Genomic DNA, 12,146 nt, shown 5'->3' with positions numbered 1-12,146 from the left:
TGGGCCTCAGCTGTGTAGCTATAAAATGAGGAAACTGGCCCTGATGTCCTGAGGGTTGGAGGTGGCAGGCAGGAGGCCAGGGGCGATAGGGTACACTCCATATCCTGTCTGGCTTTGGGGTGGACCGCATGCGGAGCAGGGTGGGGGTGGAAGTGCTTTGGTTGGCTTGACCTACAATAGCAGCTCCTGTTCCTTGAATGCCTACAGATGAGAAAGCTGAGGCTTACAGAGGTCAAGTAACTTGGCTAAGGCCTCACAGCAGCAGAACTGACGGAGGTGGGGGTCGAACCTGAGACTCTCTGTTACCATGCCTGTGTCTCGCGAGCAGGGTTGAGGCCCACAGGAATCATAGGGAGAGGCTGTCCGGTGATAGGTGGTGAGCTTCACGTCTGTGGGAGTGTGCAAGCCGGTGATGGGCCGTCTGCAGGGCTGGCGCCAAGCCGAGACCACAGAGCTACTGGCGGGCCCCTCCCGCCAACCGCCTCCCGCCTCCCGCCTCCCGCCTCCCGCCTCCCGCCAACCGCCTCCTGTCTCCCGCCTCCCGCCTCCCGCCTCCCGCCTCCCGCAGCGGCGGCCAAGGCAGAGGCGAGCGCTGCGCCGCGGGGCGGGGCGGGGCGGGGGCGGCTATTTCTGTTAGCCGAGCGCAGCCCGCGTGCGGCGGGGGAGGGGGCCGCGCCGCCATATTCCTTCCCGTCGGCGGCCCCGCGGCGCAGCCACCATGAGCACCGCTGCCTTCCACATCTCCAGCCTCTTGGAGAAGATGACGTCCAGCGACAAGGACTTCAGGTGCGCCCGCTGCCCGGCCCCCGCCTCTCCGCCCCGCCCTGAACCCCCGGCCTTCCCCTCCCGGAGCGCCGGCCCTCCCCCGGGACCCTGCAGCCACCATCTCTGCTCCTCGCAGCGGGCTCCACTCCTGCCCCCGAGACGCCCCCTCCCCGCCTCTGCGCCCGGCGGAAGCTCGGGCTGAGTTCTCCGCGGATTGCTTGCCCTGTCCTCTCCGGGACTCCAGCCCAGCTGCGTCTCCCACCGTGCAAACTTCAGCCCCTGCCTGCCGTCCCGCGTCTGAGCCGCAGCTTGCCCCTCTGCATGCTTCCTCTGCCTCTCCTCTCTCCGCTTATGCCCAGCCCGCATCTCTCCCCGCATTTGATGGGCCCTGGCCCTCCTCTTCAACCCCCACTGAAACCCTCGGCCTCTCCTTGGGGAACCCAGCGCCTGCCTCTTTTTCTCCGCATTGAAACTCGCTCCCCTCCCAGGACTACAAACCCAGTGCTGACTTTTTCACTCGTACCCTCAGCTCTGCACTCTTCTCAACATCACCGCACGCCTCCTCCCCGCACTTCATAGGGGTACTCTTTCCCCGCCTTCCGGGTTTGCTCTGACACCAGCTGAGGGAGGGGGCTGGGCTGAGTGGCTTAGCGGACAGAGGTAGGTGATGGTTCTGGTGGGGGCTTATAGGTTTTGTGGGCCACTCCCTTTCTGGCCCAGTCCCCTCCTCCTCAGGGGAAACTGAGGCCCAGAGAGGGAAAAGGACTGGTCCATAACCACACAGCCAGTTCTGTGCTGTAAGGAGTCCTCAGAGAGAATATAGACCGTTGAACATTCTGTCACTTTACTCGCCCCCCCATTTTACAGATAAGAAGAGTGAGGCTCAGAGGCGAGAAGGGCCCAGGTGCAGTCACAAAGCTAGGAAGTGGAAAATCGAGGTGCACAGCCAGGCCAGTCTAACACAGAGGATGAGATCTCAGCAAGGCCCCCTGACAGCTAAGGATACCCAGGCCCTGCCCTCCTGGTCTGACCCCTGCCTTCGGCAGTTTATTCCTCAGCACCGCTCAAGAGGCTCCGCTTTAGTAGAGCCTCTGAGCCACAGTCCTGGGTCCAGATCCTGCCTCCGGCCACTTACTGGTTGTGTGACTGTGGATAAGCTGCTTAACCCCTCTGAGCCTCAGCTTCTGTTTCTGTGAAATGAGGGTAATAACAGAACCCACCTAGAGGGTTGGTGTGAAGATGAAATGAGTTAATACATGCGGGATGCTTAGATTAGTGTCTGGCACCAGGTAAGCGCTTAATAGATTGACACTGTTGTGATTTTGGGCACATCAGAAATCTGCCAGTCCCCTCCCCTGTCTGGGCCTTTACCTGGAAGTTCTTTGTCTGCCTCGTCATTTCCCCCCTTCACCAGGCTAGCTGCTACTCAGTTGTCACCTCTTTGGGATGCCTCCTGATACCCAGGCAGGGTTAGCCACCTCCCCCGGCCCATATTTCTGCTGCATAACTTTTTAAGCCTGGGAGACCCAGAGCTCCTGGACCTCTGGACTGTGCAGTCTCCTTTTGTGTCCAGAGCATGTTCTGGGTACACAGGTGATGCTCAGTGAATGTTTTCTGTGTCCCAGGCTCCCTGCTGTCCAGTGTAATCTCATTCAGTCTTCCTGTCTGCCTGGGTGGTAGTGATCGTTCTTCCTGTTCCTTAGAGGCTTGGAGAGGTGAAGTGACTTGCCCGAGGTCACACAGCCGGCCAGTCACCGAGGGGATTTGCACCACTGTCTAGGCCCTCAGGTCCAGGCTCCAGGAGAGGGAATTGGCCCTGCCAACTGGAGCCTGAGAAGCCCTTCCAGTCTGCTCTGCCAGCGGCCCTGAGAACACTTAAAACCACCCCAAGCATATGAGGATGATATCTATTTTTAAAGTCCAAATACCAGGGGGCCTGACCAGCTGTCCAGGCACCCATGTGGCCGAGTATTTCAGTTGAGTTGCCTCTAGGGTTTCTCTGGAATGAAACTGAGACTGTGTCCTCTAGCTCCTGGAGGTGGACGGTGACTGCAAGTGAGGGTCCCAGGCAGGTGGAGGAAGCCTTCGATCCCTGTTGTTCTGCGCCCCCACTCTGTGGGCAGGCGGCTGCTCTACTCCCACTCAGACTTCAACAGTGAAATGGGTAAATTGAGGGGTCTTGCAGGAATTCCTACATCATTTATTGAAAACATAGTAGTATTGGTTGAGGAGCCAGGAGACCTGACCAGTGTGCTTCTTTTCCCAACTTGCTGTGTGATACTGGGTGGTTCATGCAACCTCTCTGAGCCTAGTTGCCTCATCTGCCTCATGCCAAAAGCTGCTTGTCCTAGTAAAACTTTCCAAAGGTGTTATAAAGTGGGGCAAAGAAAATTCCCATTTTATAAATGGAAAAATTGAGGCTGAGAGAGGAGTCAGTTGTTCAAGGTCACCCAGGTGATAAGTATATGGCCAGTATATTTACTTAAAGCCAAACTTCGGTGCCCACACTCTTATCTACCAAATGATACCCTTTCCTGTATACGCCCCCTTTACGACCGCCACACACATATACACATATATGTGAGAGCTGTGTTTGCAGGAACTCTGGGGTGTCAGAAGTGCTGGGGAGTATTTCAGAAGGATTAGTTTCTGAGTTTGGATTTCCACACAGCTGGTTGGCTCTGAGCCCTGTTAGGGGCTGGTCCTAACCCTCCTTCCCCTTCTGCCCTTACCCTGCCCCCTCAGGGCCTCTTTGGACCTGTTTGCTGGGCCTGGAGTCCCAGAGATGAACTGACAGGCCTCTGTGAGTTCACAGTTCAACAGGGGAGACACTGGTGACCAAGCTTGCAGTGCAGTGTGAGAGATGCTATAATAGAGGGGTGCAGAGTATCTGAGAGGGTCCTATCTAGGGGGACCAAATGTGCTTAGAGATTGTGGGTGGAGGATAGGGCAGGGTGATGAGAGGAGTCTTCCCTGAGACTAGGACATTTTGAGCTGGGCCCTTGACAGGTGAATGGGAGTTCAGTAGGTGGAGAAGAAAGAGAGAGACAGGAGGCCCATCTTGGGCAAAGGAGTCCATCCCTTGGGTTGCCAGGCTGAGCTGGGTCTCCATGGACTGCAGCAGAAACTCAGCTTCAAGGCCCTGCCTGCCTTCTCTGAACATCCCTTCAGCAGGACAGACTTAGGAGTGCGTGTGGCTACCCCTGGCCTTGTCCTGGCTCAGATCCAAACCTCATCCTTCATCTTACCTTGGCTGCTTGTCCTGAGGTGGCCAGGCCCACAGGTGGGCATGGTCAGCCCTGCCACCCCCTCCTTGCCTCCAGCCCAGCCTCCTTTCTTCTCTCAGGCTTGAGGCTTATCCCAGCTGTTAAAAATAAACAGCTGTGACACCGACAAGTGCCCTCCTGCCTAAGGGGCCCTAGGGGCCACTGTGACATCCAGCAGCAGGTCTGAGCCTGCAGAGATGAGGCTGGAATCCCACTGTGACCGATTTTGCCATAGCAGGCTTGGTGGGGCAGGGGGAGCGGGTTCTTGGTTGACTCGCTCAAGCTAGAAAGCAAGGCTGGTGTGAAGAGGCCTGGTTGGGGAGCAAAAGCTGGCCGCTTTCTTTGGGGCCGCCACTCTCTGATGCGGACTTCACAGCATCTCTCCTCTCTGCTGTCAAGTGCCTGCAGGAGCCAGTAAACGGCTGCAGTGGGCCTGGGGAGAACCTGCTGACCTGGGGAGTGTGCATCTACCTACAGCGGGCAGCCGCCACTGCCTCGAGCCAGTTATAGTCACCAGAGACTGTTGGCCCAGCTGTATTCAAATATTCTGTTTTCAAGAGAATCTGGAAATCAGTACTTTTATGTCAACTCTTCTAATTTTTAAATGTCAATAAATAATTCAAATTTTCGAAGAACATTTGCCAGGTGGACACAGCCGACGGCTGCCAGTTTAAGACTGCTCTCCCCTCCTGATCTTGGCAGGAATGGTGCTCCATGTTGCCACGGCAGCCCCAGCTCTCCGTGACCTTCCAGCTCAGACTCCACTGCAATTTCAAATGCCGGGGACAGGGCATCCAGCCACACGGATCTGCCCAGCTGTGAGTGGGTGGTCCTTGACGCTGATGCCCACCCTGGGTCTGCGAGCTGTGGCTGGGGACTGCTCAGCCGTTGCCATCTACGTCTAAGATATGCCTGTTGCCCGTCAACCTGGCCTGGGGCGTTAGTTCTCAGAGTGTGGTCCCCGCCCCTCAGCCTCATCTGGGAACTTGTTAGAAATGCATAATTTGGGGCCCCAGCTCAGACTTTCTGATTCAGAAACCCTGGGGCCCAGCAGCACTTGGCAAGCCCTGCAGGTGATTCTGATGCTGGCCACGGTTTGAGACCCGCTGGTGTGAGGGCAGGGCTGAGTGATTCTTTGAGGTCAGGTGGGCTGGACGGGGCTCGTCCTCCTCCACCTGTCAGGTAGAGAGGCTTCCTGCTGACACCTGACTCGGTTGCAAGGTTTGTGTTCGACCTTCTAGCCCGAATGAGACACGAATGACGTGACATTATAATCATGGCGGGACACCTCCTGAGTGCCCACTGTGTGCTAAGCACACCCCATACATTGTCTTCTTTTATCTTCCATACAGCCCCACAAGGCAGGTACCGTTCTCATCCCCACTTTTCAGACAGGTTAAATAAGGCTCAGAGAGGTGAAGTAACTTGCCCAAGTTCACAGTTGCATAAATGGCAGAAGCAGGAGCCATGTGCTTTGGAGGTCCTAAGCCTTTAGCTGGGATGCTGTGTGTCTGAGTCTGCCACCTTGGGCCAGTCGGTGTCTCACACACGCGTTGCCTTTTGGTAGCCCAACTGTGCCCACAGCCCAGATAATCTATTGCCCTTGACTGCCCCTGACCCTTTGTATCAAGGTCCGCTTCTGGGGAACTCTGAGGTACTGCCCAGATCACCGGGGCCCAGGAGCTGCTCAGCAATCCTCCTCCGTCCTCCCTGCCCAGGTTCATGGCTACCAGTGACCTGATGTCAGAGCTGCAGAAGGACTCCATCCAGCTGGATGAGGACAGCGAACGCAAGGTGGTAAAGATGCTTCTCAGGCTTCTGGAGGACAAGAACGGGGAGGTGCAGAACCTGGCGGTCAAGTGGTGAGTGTCGACCCTGGTGGTGATGGGAGGGTCCCTGACCCTTTGGGGTACAGCCTCTGAGAGAAGAATTGCTGAGCAACTGTTGGAGCCCCAGTGGAGCTGGACAGTGACTTGGTGTAGGTTCCCCCAGAAGTACACCCTGTGGCAAGGATTCAAGTGTAAGTTTACTAGGAAAGAGATCCCAGGAAACTAGGTAGGGGGGTAGAGAAGTGAGGCAGGGAAGGAAGAAACGCAATAAAGCATCAAGCAGGTTTCTCCTGCGGGCGAGTGGAGCTTACCCCTGCTGGGGAGCCCTGGCACACAGTGTAGGACATGCACCTTGGAGTGTTCGCACCTGCCAGCTTTCCTTGGTTGAGCGCTGCTCCTGGGGTAGGTGGAGCGTTATGCATTCCTTGGCATCTCCAGCCAGGGAAAGCCGTCAGGCACAGATGCAGGAGTTGGCAGCTGGAAGGTCAGGCTGGCATGCACAGGAGTGGTGGGGGTGAAAGAACGTGGCGGGGGTGGGCACATTTGCCATAGGCATCATGAGGTGTCGTTCTGAGACCTTTGCCAGTTACCCCCAGAGCTGAAAAAGCAAGATGGGGTATGTGCAGGGCATGTGTGTGTGTGGCGGGGTAAGCAGGGGACTGAGGAATGGCGGGGGTCAACAGAATTGGGGCACTGCCTCTCAAACAGTACTCTGTGGGCTGGATCCAGGTGTTCTGGGTGGGTAGTGAATTTCAACTTGATCCCAAGAGCATAGGAATTCAGTAAAGAGTTTCATGCAGGAACAAGATGTGCTCAGCTTTGTGGTCTGGGAGCATCCCTCTAACGGTGGAATTGAGATCAGGTGGACTGGTTTCCTACTAGCAGAAGCAAAACCCCTTTTTATAACACGTGGTCTGAAATACTCTTTTCTTAGCACGAAATGAAATTCATGCATAATAGAATCTGCCTTTACACATGATTACAAAACAGCTTATATAATGCCTTAAACCGGAGCATAAAGGACAAATAGGAGGAACGTTGTTGATGGTAAAATAGTATGTGTTTCACTGTGTAAATGCTCAGGCACGTTGACGGTAGACGTGTAATGAAGTCGTGAGAAGCCTGCACCTGAGGTAGGCTTGCCAAGGCAGGAAGCAGGTGGAGACAGGTGTGGATGTTGGGGACTCAGCACAGGCAGCATTGATCTTACGAGATTTTCTGAAATGGTGACTGTGTCCCTGTAAAGTTTCCCAGGAAAATAAAGTACAGTCTTCCTTCGAGTTACCTGATAACTACATTTTTGGAAATTTTAGAGTATATTAAAATATTAATATTTTAATATATTAAAATAGTGCAGAAAAGTACTTTGTGTTTATATGTAAAATGAAATTAGGTTTTGGACTCAGATAATTTTAGAAAGGCTTTTTACCTGTGTGAATGCCCAGTGGGATGTTAGAAACTCCAGCAGGACATGGAACATGGTTTTGCAATATTGTCTTTCTATTATCCCCGACCCCCCCACCCCAACCCCCCCTTCCCTCAATAAAAGGCAGAAGTGCCATCTCATTAGTTGTGATGAACATAACTAATAGAAGGCCCCCCCCAGTAAATATCCAAAACGCCCCTCAGGGCAGAATCACCCCTACTGAGAACCAGTGCTATAGAAGGTAGAGTGGAAAGACCTGTGATTACTTAGAGAAAGAAGTCAAGAGTTTGCAAAGTGGTGTGCACTGCGGCCACCTGGGACCCTTGTTTAAACTGTGTGCTCCCCGCCCAGGGATTCTAATTCAGGAGTGGGCTGGGGCGGGCAGGTGAGGATATAGCACCCGGGAATCTGCATTCTAATGCGCACTGTCATCTGAGAACCACTCTTTTAGGTCAGAGGTTCTCAGCCTTGACTGCATGTTAGAATCACCTGGGGAATTAAAAAAAAAAAAAATCCCCAGCTCCAGGCCACACCTGAAACCAATTAACTGAGACACTCTGGGGCTGGCACCTGGGTAACAATTTCTTAAAAGGCCCCAGGTGATGGCAATGCCCACTTAAGGCTGAGAAGCAGTGCGGTGCAGTTTTTAAACTTTCACGTGCATTCGAATCACCTGGGGGTTTTGTTGACGCACAGATTCTAGTTCGGTAGCTGTCGGGTAGGACCTGAGCTGCTGCATCTCTGCATCTCCAGGTAGTGCTGATGATGCTGATCTGTGACCACACTAGGAGAAGCAAGCCTCTAAGGCAGGTTCTCAAAGTGTGGTCCCTGGACCGTCAGCATCTACTGCGAACTTGCTAGAAATGTAAATTCTCAAGCCCCACCTAGACCCCTTAAGTCTGAAAAGCTGGGGTGGGGCCCAACAATCTGTGTTGTGTGTGTGTGTTTTTTTTTTTTTTTTTTGGTTACGTTGGGTCTTCGTTGCTTCATGTGGGCTTTTTTTTCTAGCTGTGGCGAGCAGGGGCTACTCTTCGTTTGCAGTGCATGAGCTTCTCATTGCAGTAGCTTCTCTTGTTGTGGAGCGCGGGCTCAGTAGTTGTGGCTTGCAGGCTCTAGAGCGCAGGCTCGGTAGTTGTGGCGCATGGGCTTAGTTGCTCTGCGGCATGTGGGATCTTCCCGGACCAGGGCTCGAACCCGTGTCCCCTGCATTGGCAGGCGGATTCTTAACCACTGTGCCACCAGGGAAGTCCCACAATCTGTGTTTTAACAAGTCCTCTAGGGGATTCTGATACACGCACAAGTTTGAGAACCCTACTCTTGGGCATTCCTTGGTTTCCAGCTGAGGTTGCCGGGTTCGATGGTTTGGCCATATACTGAGATGTAAAACCCAAGAGGAGATGCAGGTTTGGGAGGTGCCAGGAATGATGTCGGCATACCCAGACGGTACCTTTCTTTCTGGCAAAATAAGAAGTCCCCTGTTGATCTGGGGCCTTTTCCTCAGCACATGTGGCCCCACAGACATGAGGGGATATAAGGGGTAGCCCGACTCGAGCTGAGCCTGGGCTTTTGGACCTCCTCCCTCCCTCCCTCCATACTCAGCCTGGGTCCTCTGGTGGGCAAAGTGAAGGAGTACCAGGTGGAGACCATCGTGGATGCCCTCTGTGCCAACATGCGGTCAGACAAGGAGCAGCTCCGAGACGTCGCTGGCATCGGCCTCAAGACCGTCCTGTCGGAGCTCCCCCCTGCAGCCACAGGTACTCAGGTCTTAGGGACTCGGTGCTATTGCTATTTGTCCTAGTTGATGATTGAAGAAGCTGAGGCTCAGCGAGGTGAAAGGACTTACCCAAGGTCAGCAAGCTAATAAGTGGCAGAGAATTCAGACCCAGATCTGTTAAACTTCATGGCTCTGTTTCAGGGATGCTTTTAGCTGCAAATAACGAAGTCTAACTAATGGCAGCTTGAAGAAGTAGGGGGTTACTTTTCTCATATAACTGAAGGGATCAGCCACTCCATTTTTACAGCCATTCAGAAGCTCATTTAGGACAGGGCTGAAGTCTCTACCCATGTCTCTTGCCCTTTATAAGAAAAGCACGTGTTTCCCCAGAAGACTTTGACCTGTATCTCAATGGCCAGAACATGGTCACCTGGCCTCTCCAAGCAGCAAAGGAGTCTAGGAAAGAAGTGCTTAACTTTTCCCACCTCCCCATGGGAAGGCAGAGGGCAAAGGGGTCAGGTGTGGGGTGAGCCAGCCAGCAGGTCCGCCCTTGGTTCTTTAGCTCCCCAGCTGTCTCCTTTAGTTCCATCTGACTCTGCGTCAAACCTTGGACCACGCCACCCCTGGCTTCCCTGGTCAGCAGGATTTGAGGGATGTGGGCTCAGGAACACAACCAGAGCAAAGGCCGACCACAGGTGGAGGCCAGCCCTGGGCCTCACCGCACCCACCTTGTGCTCTGTGCAGGCTCTGGCCTGGCCACCAGTGTGTGCCGGAAGATCACAGGCCAGCTCACCAGTGCCATCGCCCAGCAGGAGGACGTGGCTGTGCAGCTGGAAGCCCTGGACATCCTCTCTGACATGCTGAGCAGGTGCGGGAGGCCACCCTGGGCAAGGAGGACAGGGGGACAGGGAGGGTCTCAAAGTCACAGAGCCAGCACTTACTGTCCGCCAGTCCCTGTGCTAGGGCTCTTTAATCGTACCAGCAGTGTCCCAGGAGAACTCGTTTGTCACCATTTTCTGGGCTCTGAGAGGTGATGTGGCCTGTCTGCAGGCACAGTCAATAAATGGCAGAACCTAGGTGTTGAATTCAGGTCTCTCCATAGCTGGAGCCCAAGTGTGTTCATCCTCTCCCTCGGCCCTTCTTTCCCTTTTTTTTCTTCTCTTGGATTAGTATAGCTGGGCCTTGGTTTTAAATTGCACTACACATTTTTAAAGTATTCATTCATTCAGCCTCTCCAGATTTGAGCACCTACTGGAAAAATGTCAGGTGCTGGACTAGTTCTGGGAATATGGAGTTGGCTGGGTCTTGGTGGCCCCTAAGGAAAAGCTCACAGGCACATAAATCTGTGAATGGAGTAAGAACAACACGGCTAAGAGCAGGGCCCGTAGGAGCTCAGAGGAGGAGCCCTTAACCCAGCTGGGGGATGGGGAACCTTCCTAGAGAGGGTCCAGCCAGCTGAGCCTTCAAGGGTGGGCAGGACTTGGCCAGGCGTGGGTGAGCCTAAGGGGGACCCCGTATGGGGGACCTGCCTTTGGCCCAGAGGGCAAAGACCAGAGAGACATGAGGTCCTGGGGGTTGTGTAAGGCAGGCATGGGGTGTCATGAGGAGGGGCTGGTGTGGAGAGATAAGGGCTGGGAAGGTGGGGCAGTTGACTAAAGATTCTACTGAAAGTGTGAGGGGCTCACGGAGGGGTTCTCGGCAGGCATGAGGAATGCCCTGGTGTATTTGTGTGTTTTAGACTGATCTTTCTATGTGCAGAGTGCACGGAAGATGGGAGGGGGTTGAATGGGCAGGGAAACTGCTTAGAAGGCTTCTGCAGGCAGGTGAATTCAGGTTGTATTTAGGAGGTGGACTCCACAGTGCTTGGAGTGGATGAGAGGCAAAGACTCAAGGCTGACACCCAGGGGTCTGGCTTTCCTAACTGTGGGCACAGACACAGGGCCACTGGCCGTGTAGGTGCGCTCCAGGAGCAATGTCGGGGTGGGTGTGATGGTTTCCGTTTGGAACATGTTGAATTTGAGGTGCCTGGGAGGTACCCACTCAACCGAAAATTCCATAGGGCAGGACTGAGGGCCAGAGTCCGTCTTGCTCTCCCGAGTTTCCAGCCCAGGCCCTGTCACATAGTAGGTGAACACATAAATAAATGAAACCCAGGAGAGAGGTCTGGGCTGGACAGAGAGATATGGGAGGGTGAGGTCAATGTGTTGGTGTAGAGTGAGAGAAGAAAAGGTTTCAGGACACATATGGGACAGGAAAAGCACAGGCCTGGTTTGAAGGTGGGAAAGAAGCTTCTGCAGGGGCTGCGTTCTATCTGTGCAGAAACCATTCTCTGGTGTTTCCTCTTGCCTTGAGCCCGGAGCTCGGCTTATCTAAAGGGCATTGGGGAGCCATTGAAGGAGTTAGGCAGAGGCACACTTTTTTTTTTTTTTTTTTAAGGCACACTTTTTTATTTATTTATTTTTTTTGCGGTACGCGGGCCTCTCACTGTTGTAGCCTCTCCCGCTGCGGAGCACAGGTTCTGGACGCGCAGGCTCAGCGGCCATGGCTCACGGGCCCAGCCGCTGCGCGGCATGTGGGATCTTCCCGGACCGGGGCACGAACCCGTGTCCCCTGCATTGGCAGGTGGACTCTAAACCACTGCGCCACCAGGGAAGCCCGAGGCACACTTTAGATCACTCTGGCCTCAGTGATGGGGAGGGTGAGGGTCCTTGGGTTGTCATAATGGGGGAGGCGGCCAGGCACCCATGGGGAGAGGGGAAGTGCCTGGCCCAGGCTGCCCGCCAGGTGGGCCTCGCCCGACACCCCTTCCTTCCGGCTCCCCAGGCTGGGCGCCCCGCTGGGCGCCTTCCACGCCAGCCTCCTGCACTGTCTGCTGCCGCAGCTGAGCAGTCCGCGCCTGGCCGTGCGCAAGCGGGCCGTTGGGGCGCTCGGCCATCTGGCGGCCGCCTGCAGCACCGACCTCTTCGTCGAGCTTGCGGACCACCTGCTGGACCGGCTGCCCGGCCCACGCGCGCCCGCGAGCCCCGCGGCGATCCGCACCCTGATCCAGTGCCTGGGCAGCGTTGGCCGCCAGGCAGGCCACCGGCTCGGTAAGGGGGCGGGGCCCCACGTAAGGGGGCGGGGCCGACTACGGGGATCCCGGGAGA

At 55.0% G+C, this 12,146-nt stretch overlaps 1 protein-coding gene across 1 annotated transcript in view; it reads left to right on the top strand.

Moving 5' to 3' along the window:
- Positions 1 to 718: 718 nt before the first annotated feature.
- Positions 719 to 12,146, top strand: part of CAND2 (cullin associated and neddylation dissociated 2 (putative)) — a gene marked incomplete at its 5' end in the record, with an annotated part of 28,502 nt that continues 17,074 nt past the window's right edge. The window contains 5 exons of the mRNA XM_082847638.1: positions 719 to 786; positions 5,750 to 5,893; positions 8,886 to 9,040; positions 9,745 to 9,868; positions 11,824 to 12,089. Of these exons, the coding sequence (XP_082703764.1) occupies positions 719 to 786; positions 5,750 to 5,893; positions 8,886 to 9,040; positions 9,745 to 9,868; positions 11,824 to 12,089 (757 nt within the window). The remainder of the gene's footprint in view (positions 787 to 5,749; positions 5,894 to 8,885; positions 9,041 to 9,744; positions 9,869 to 11,823; positions 12,090 to 12,146) is intronic.

Source organism: Leucopleurus acutus (assembly GCF_964270905.1).
Source record: "Leucopleurus acutus genome assembly, chromosome: 10".
Lineage (NCBI taxonomy): Eukaryota > Metazoa > Chordata > Mammalia > Artiodactyla > Delphinidae > Leucopleurus > Leucopleurus acutus.
This window is presented reverse-complemented; position numbering and strand designations above follow the sequence as displayed.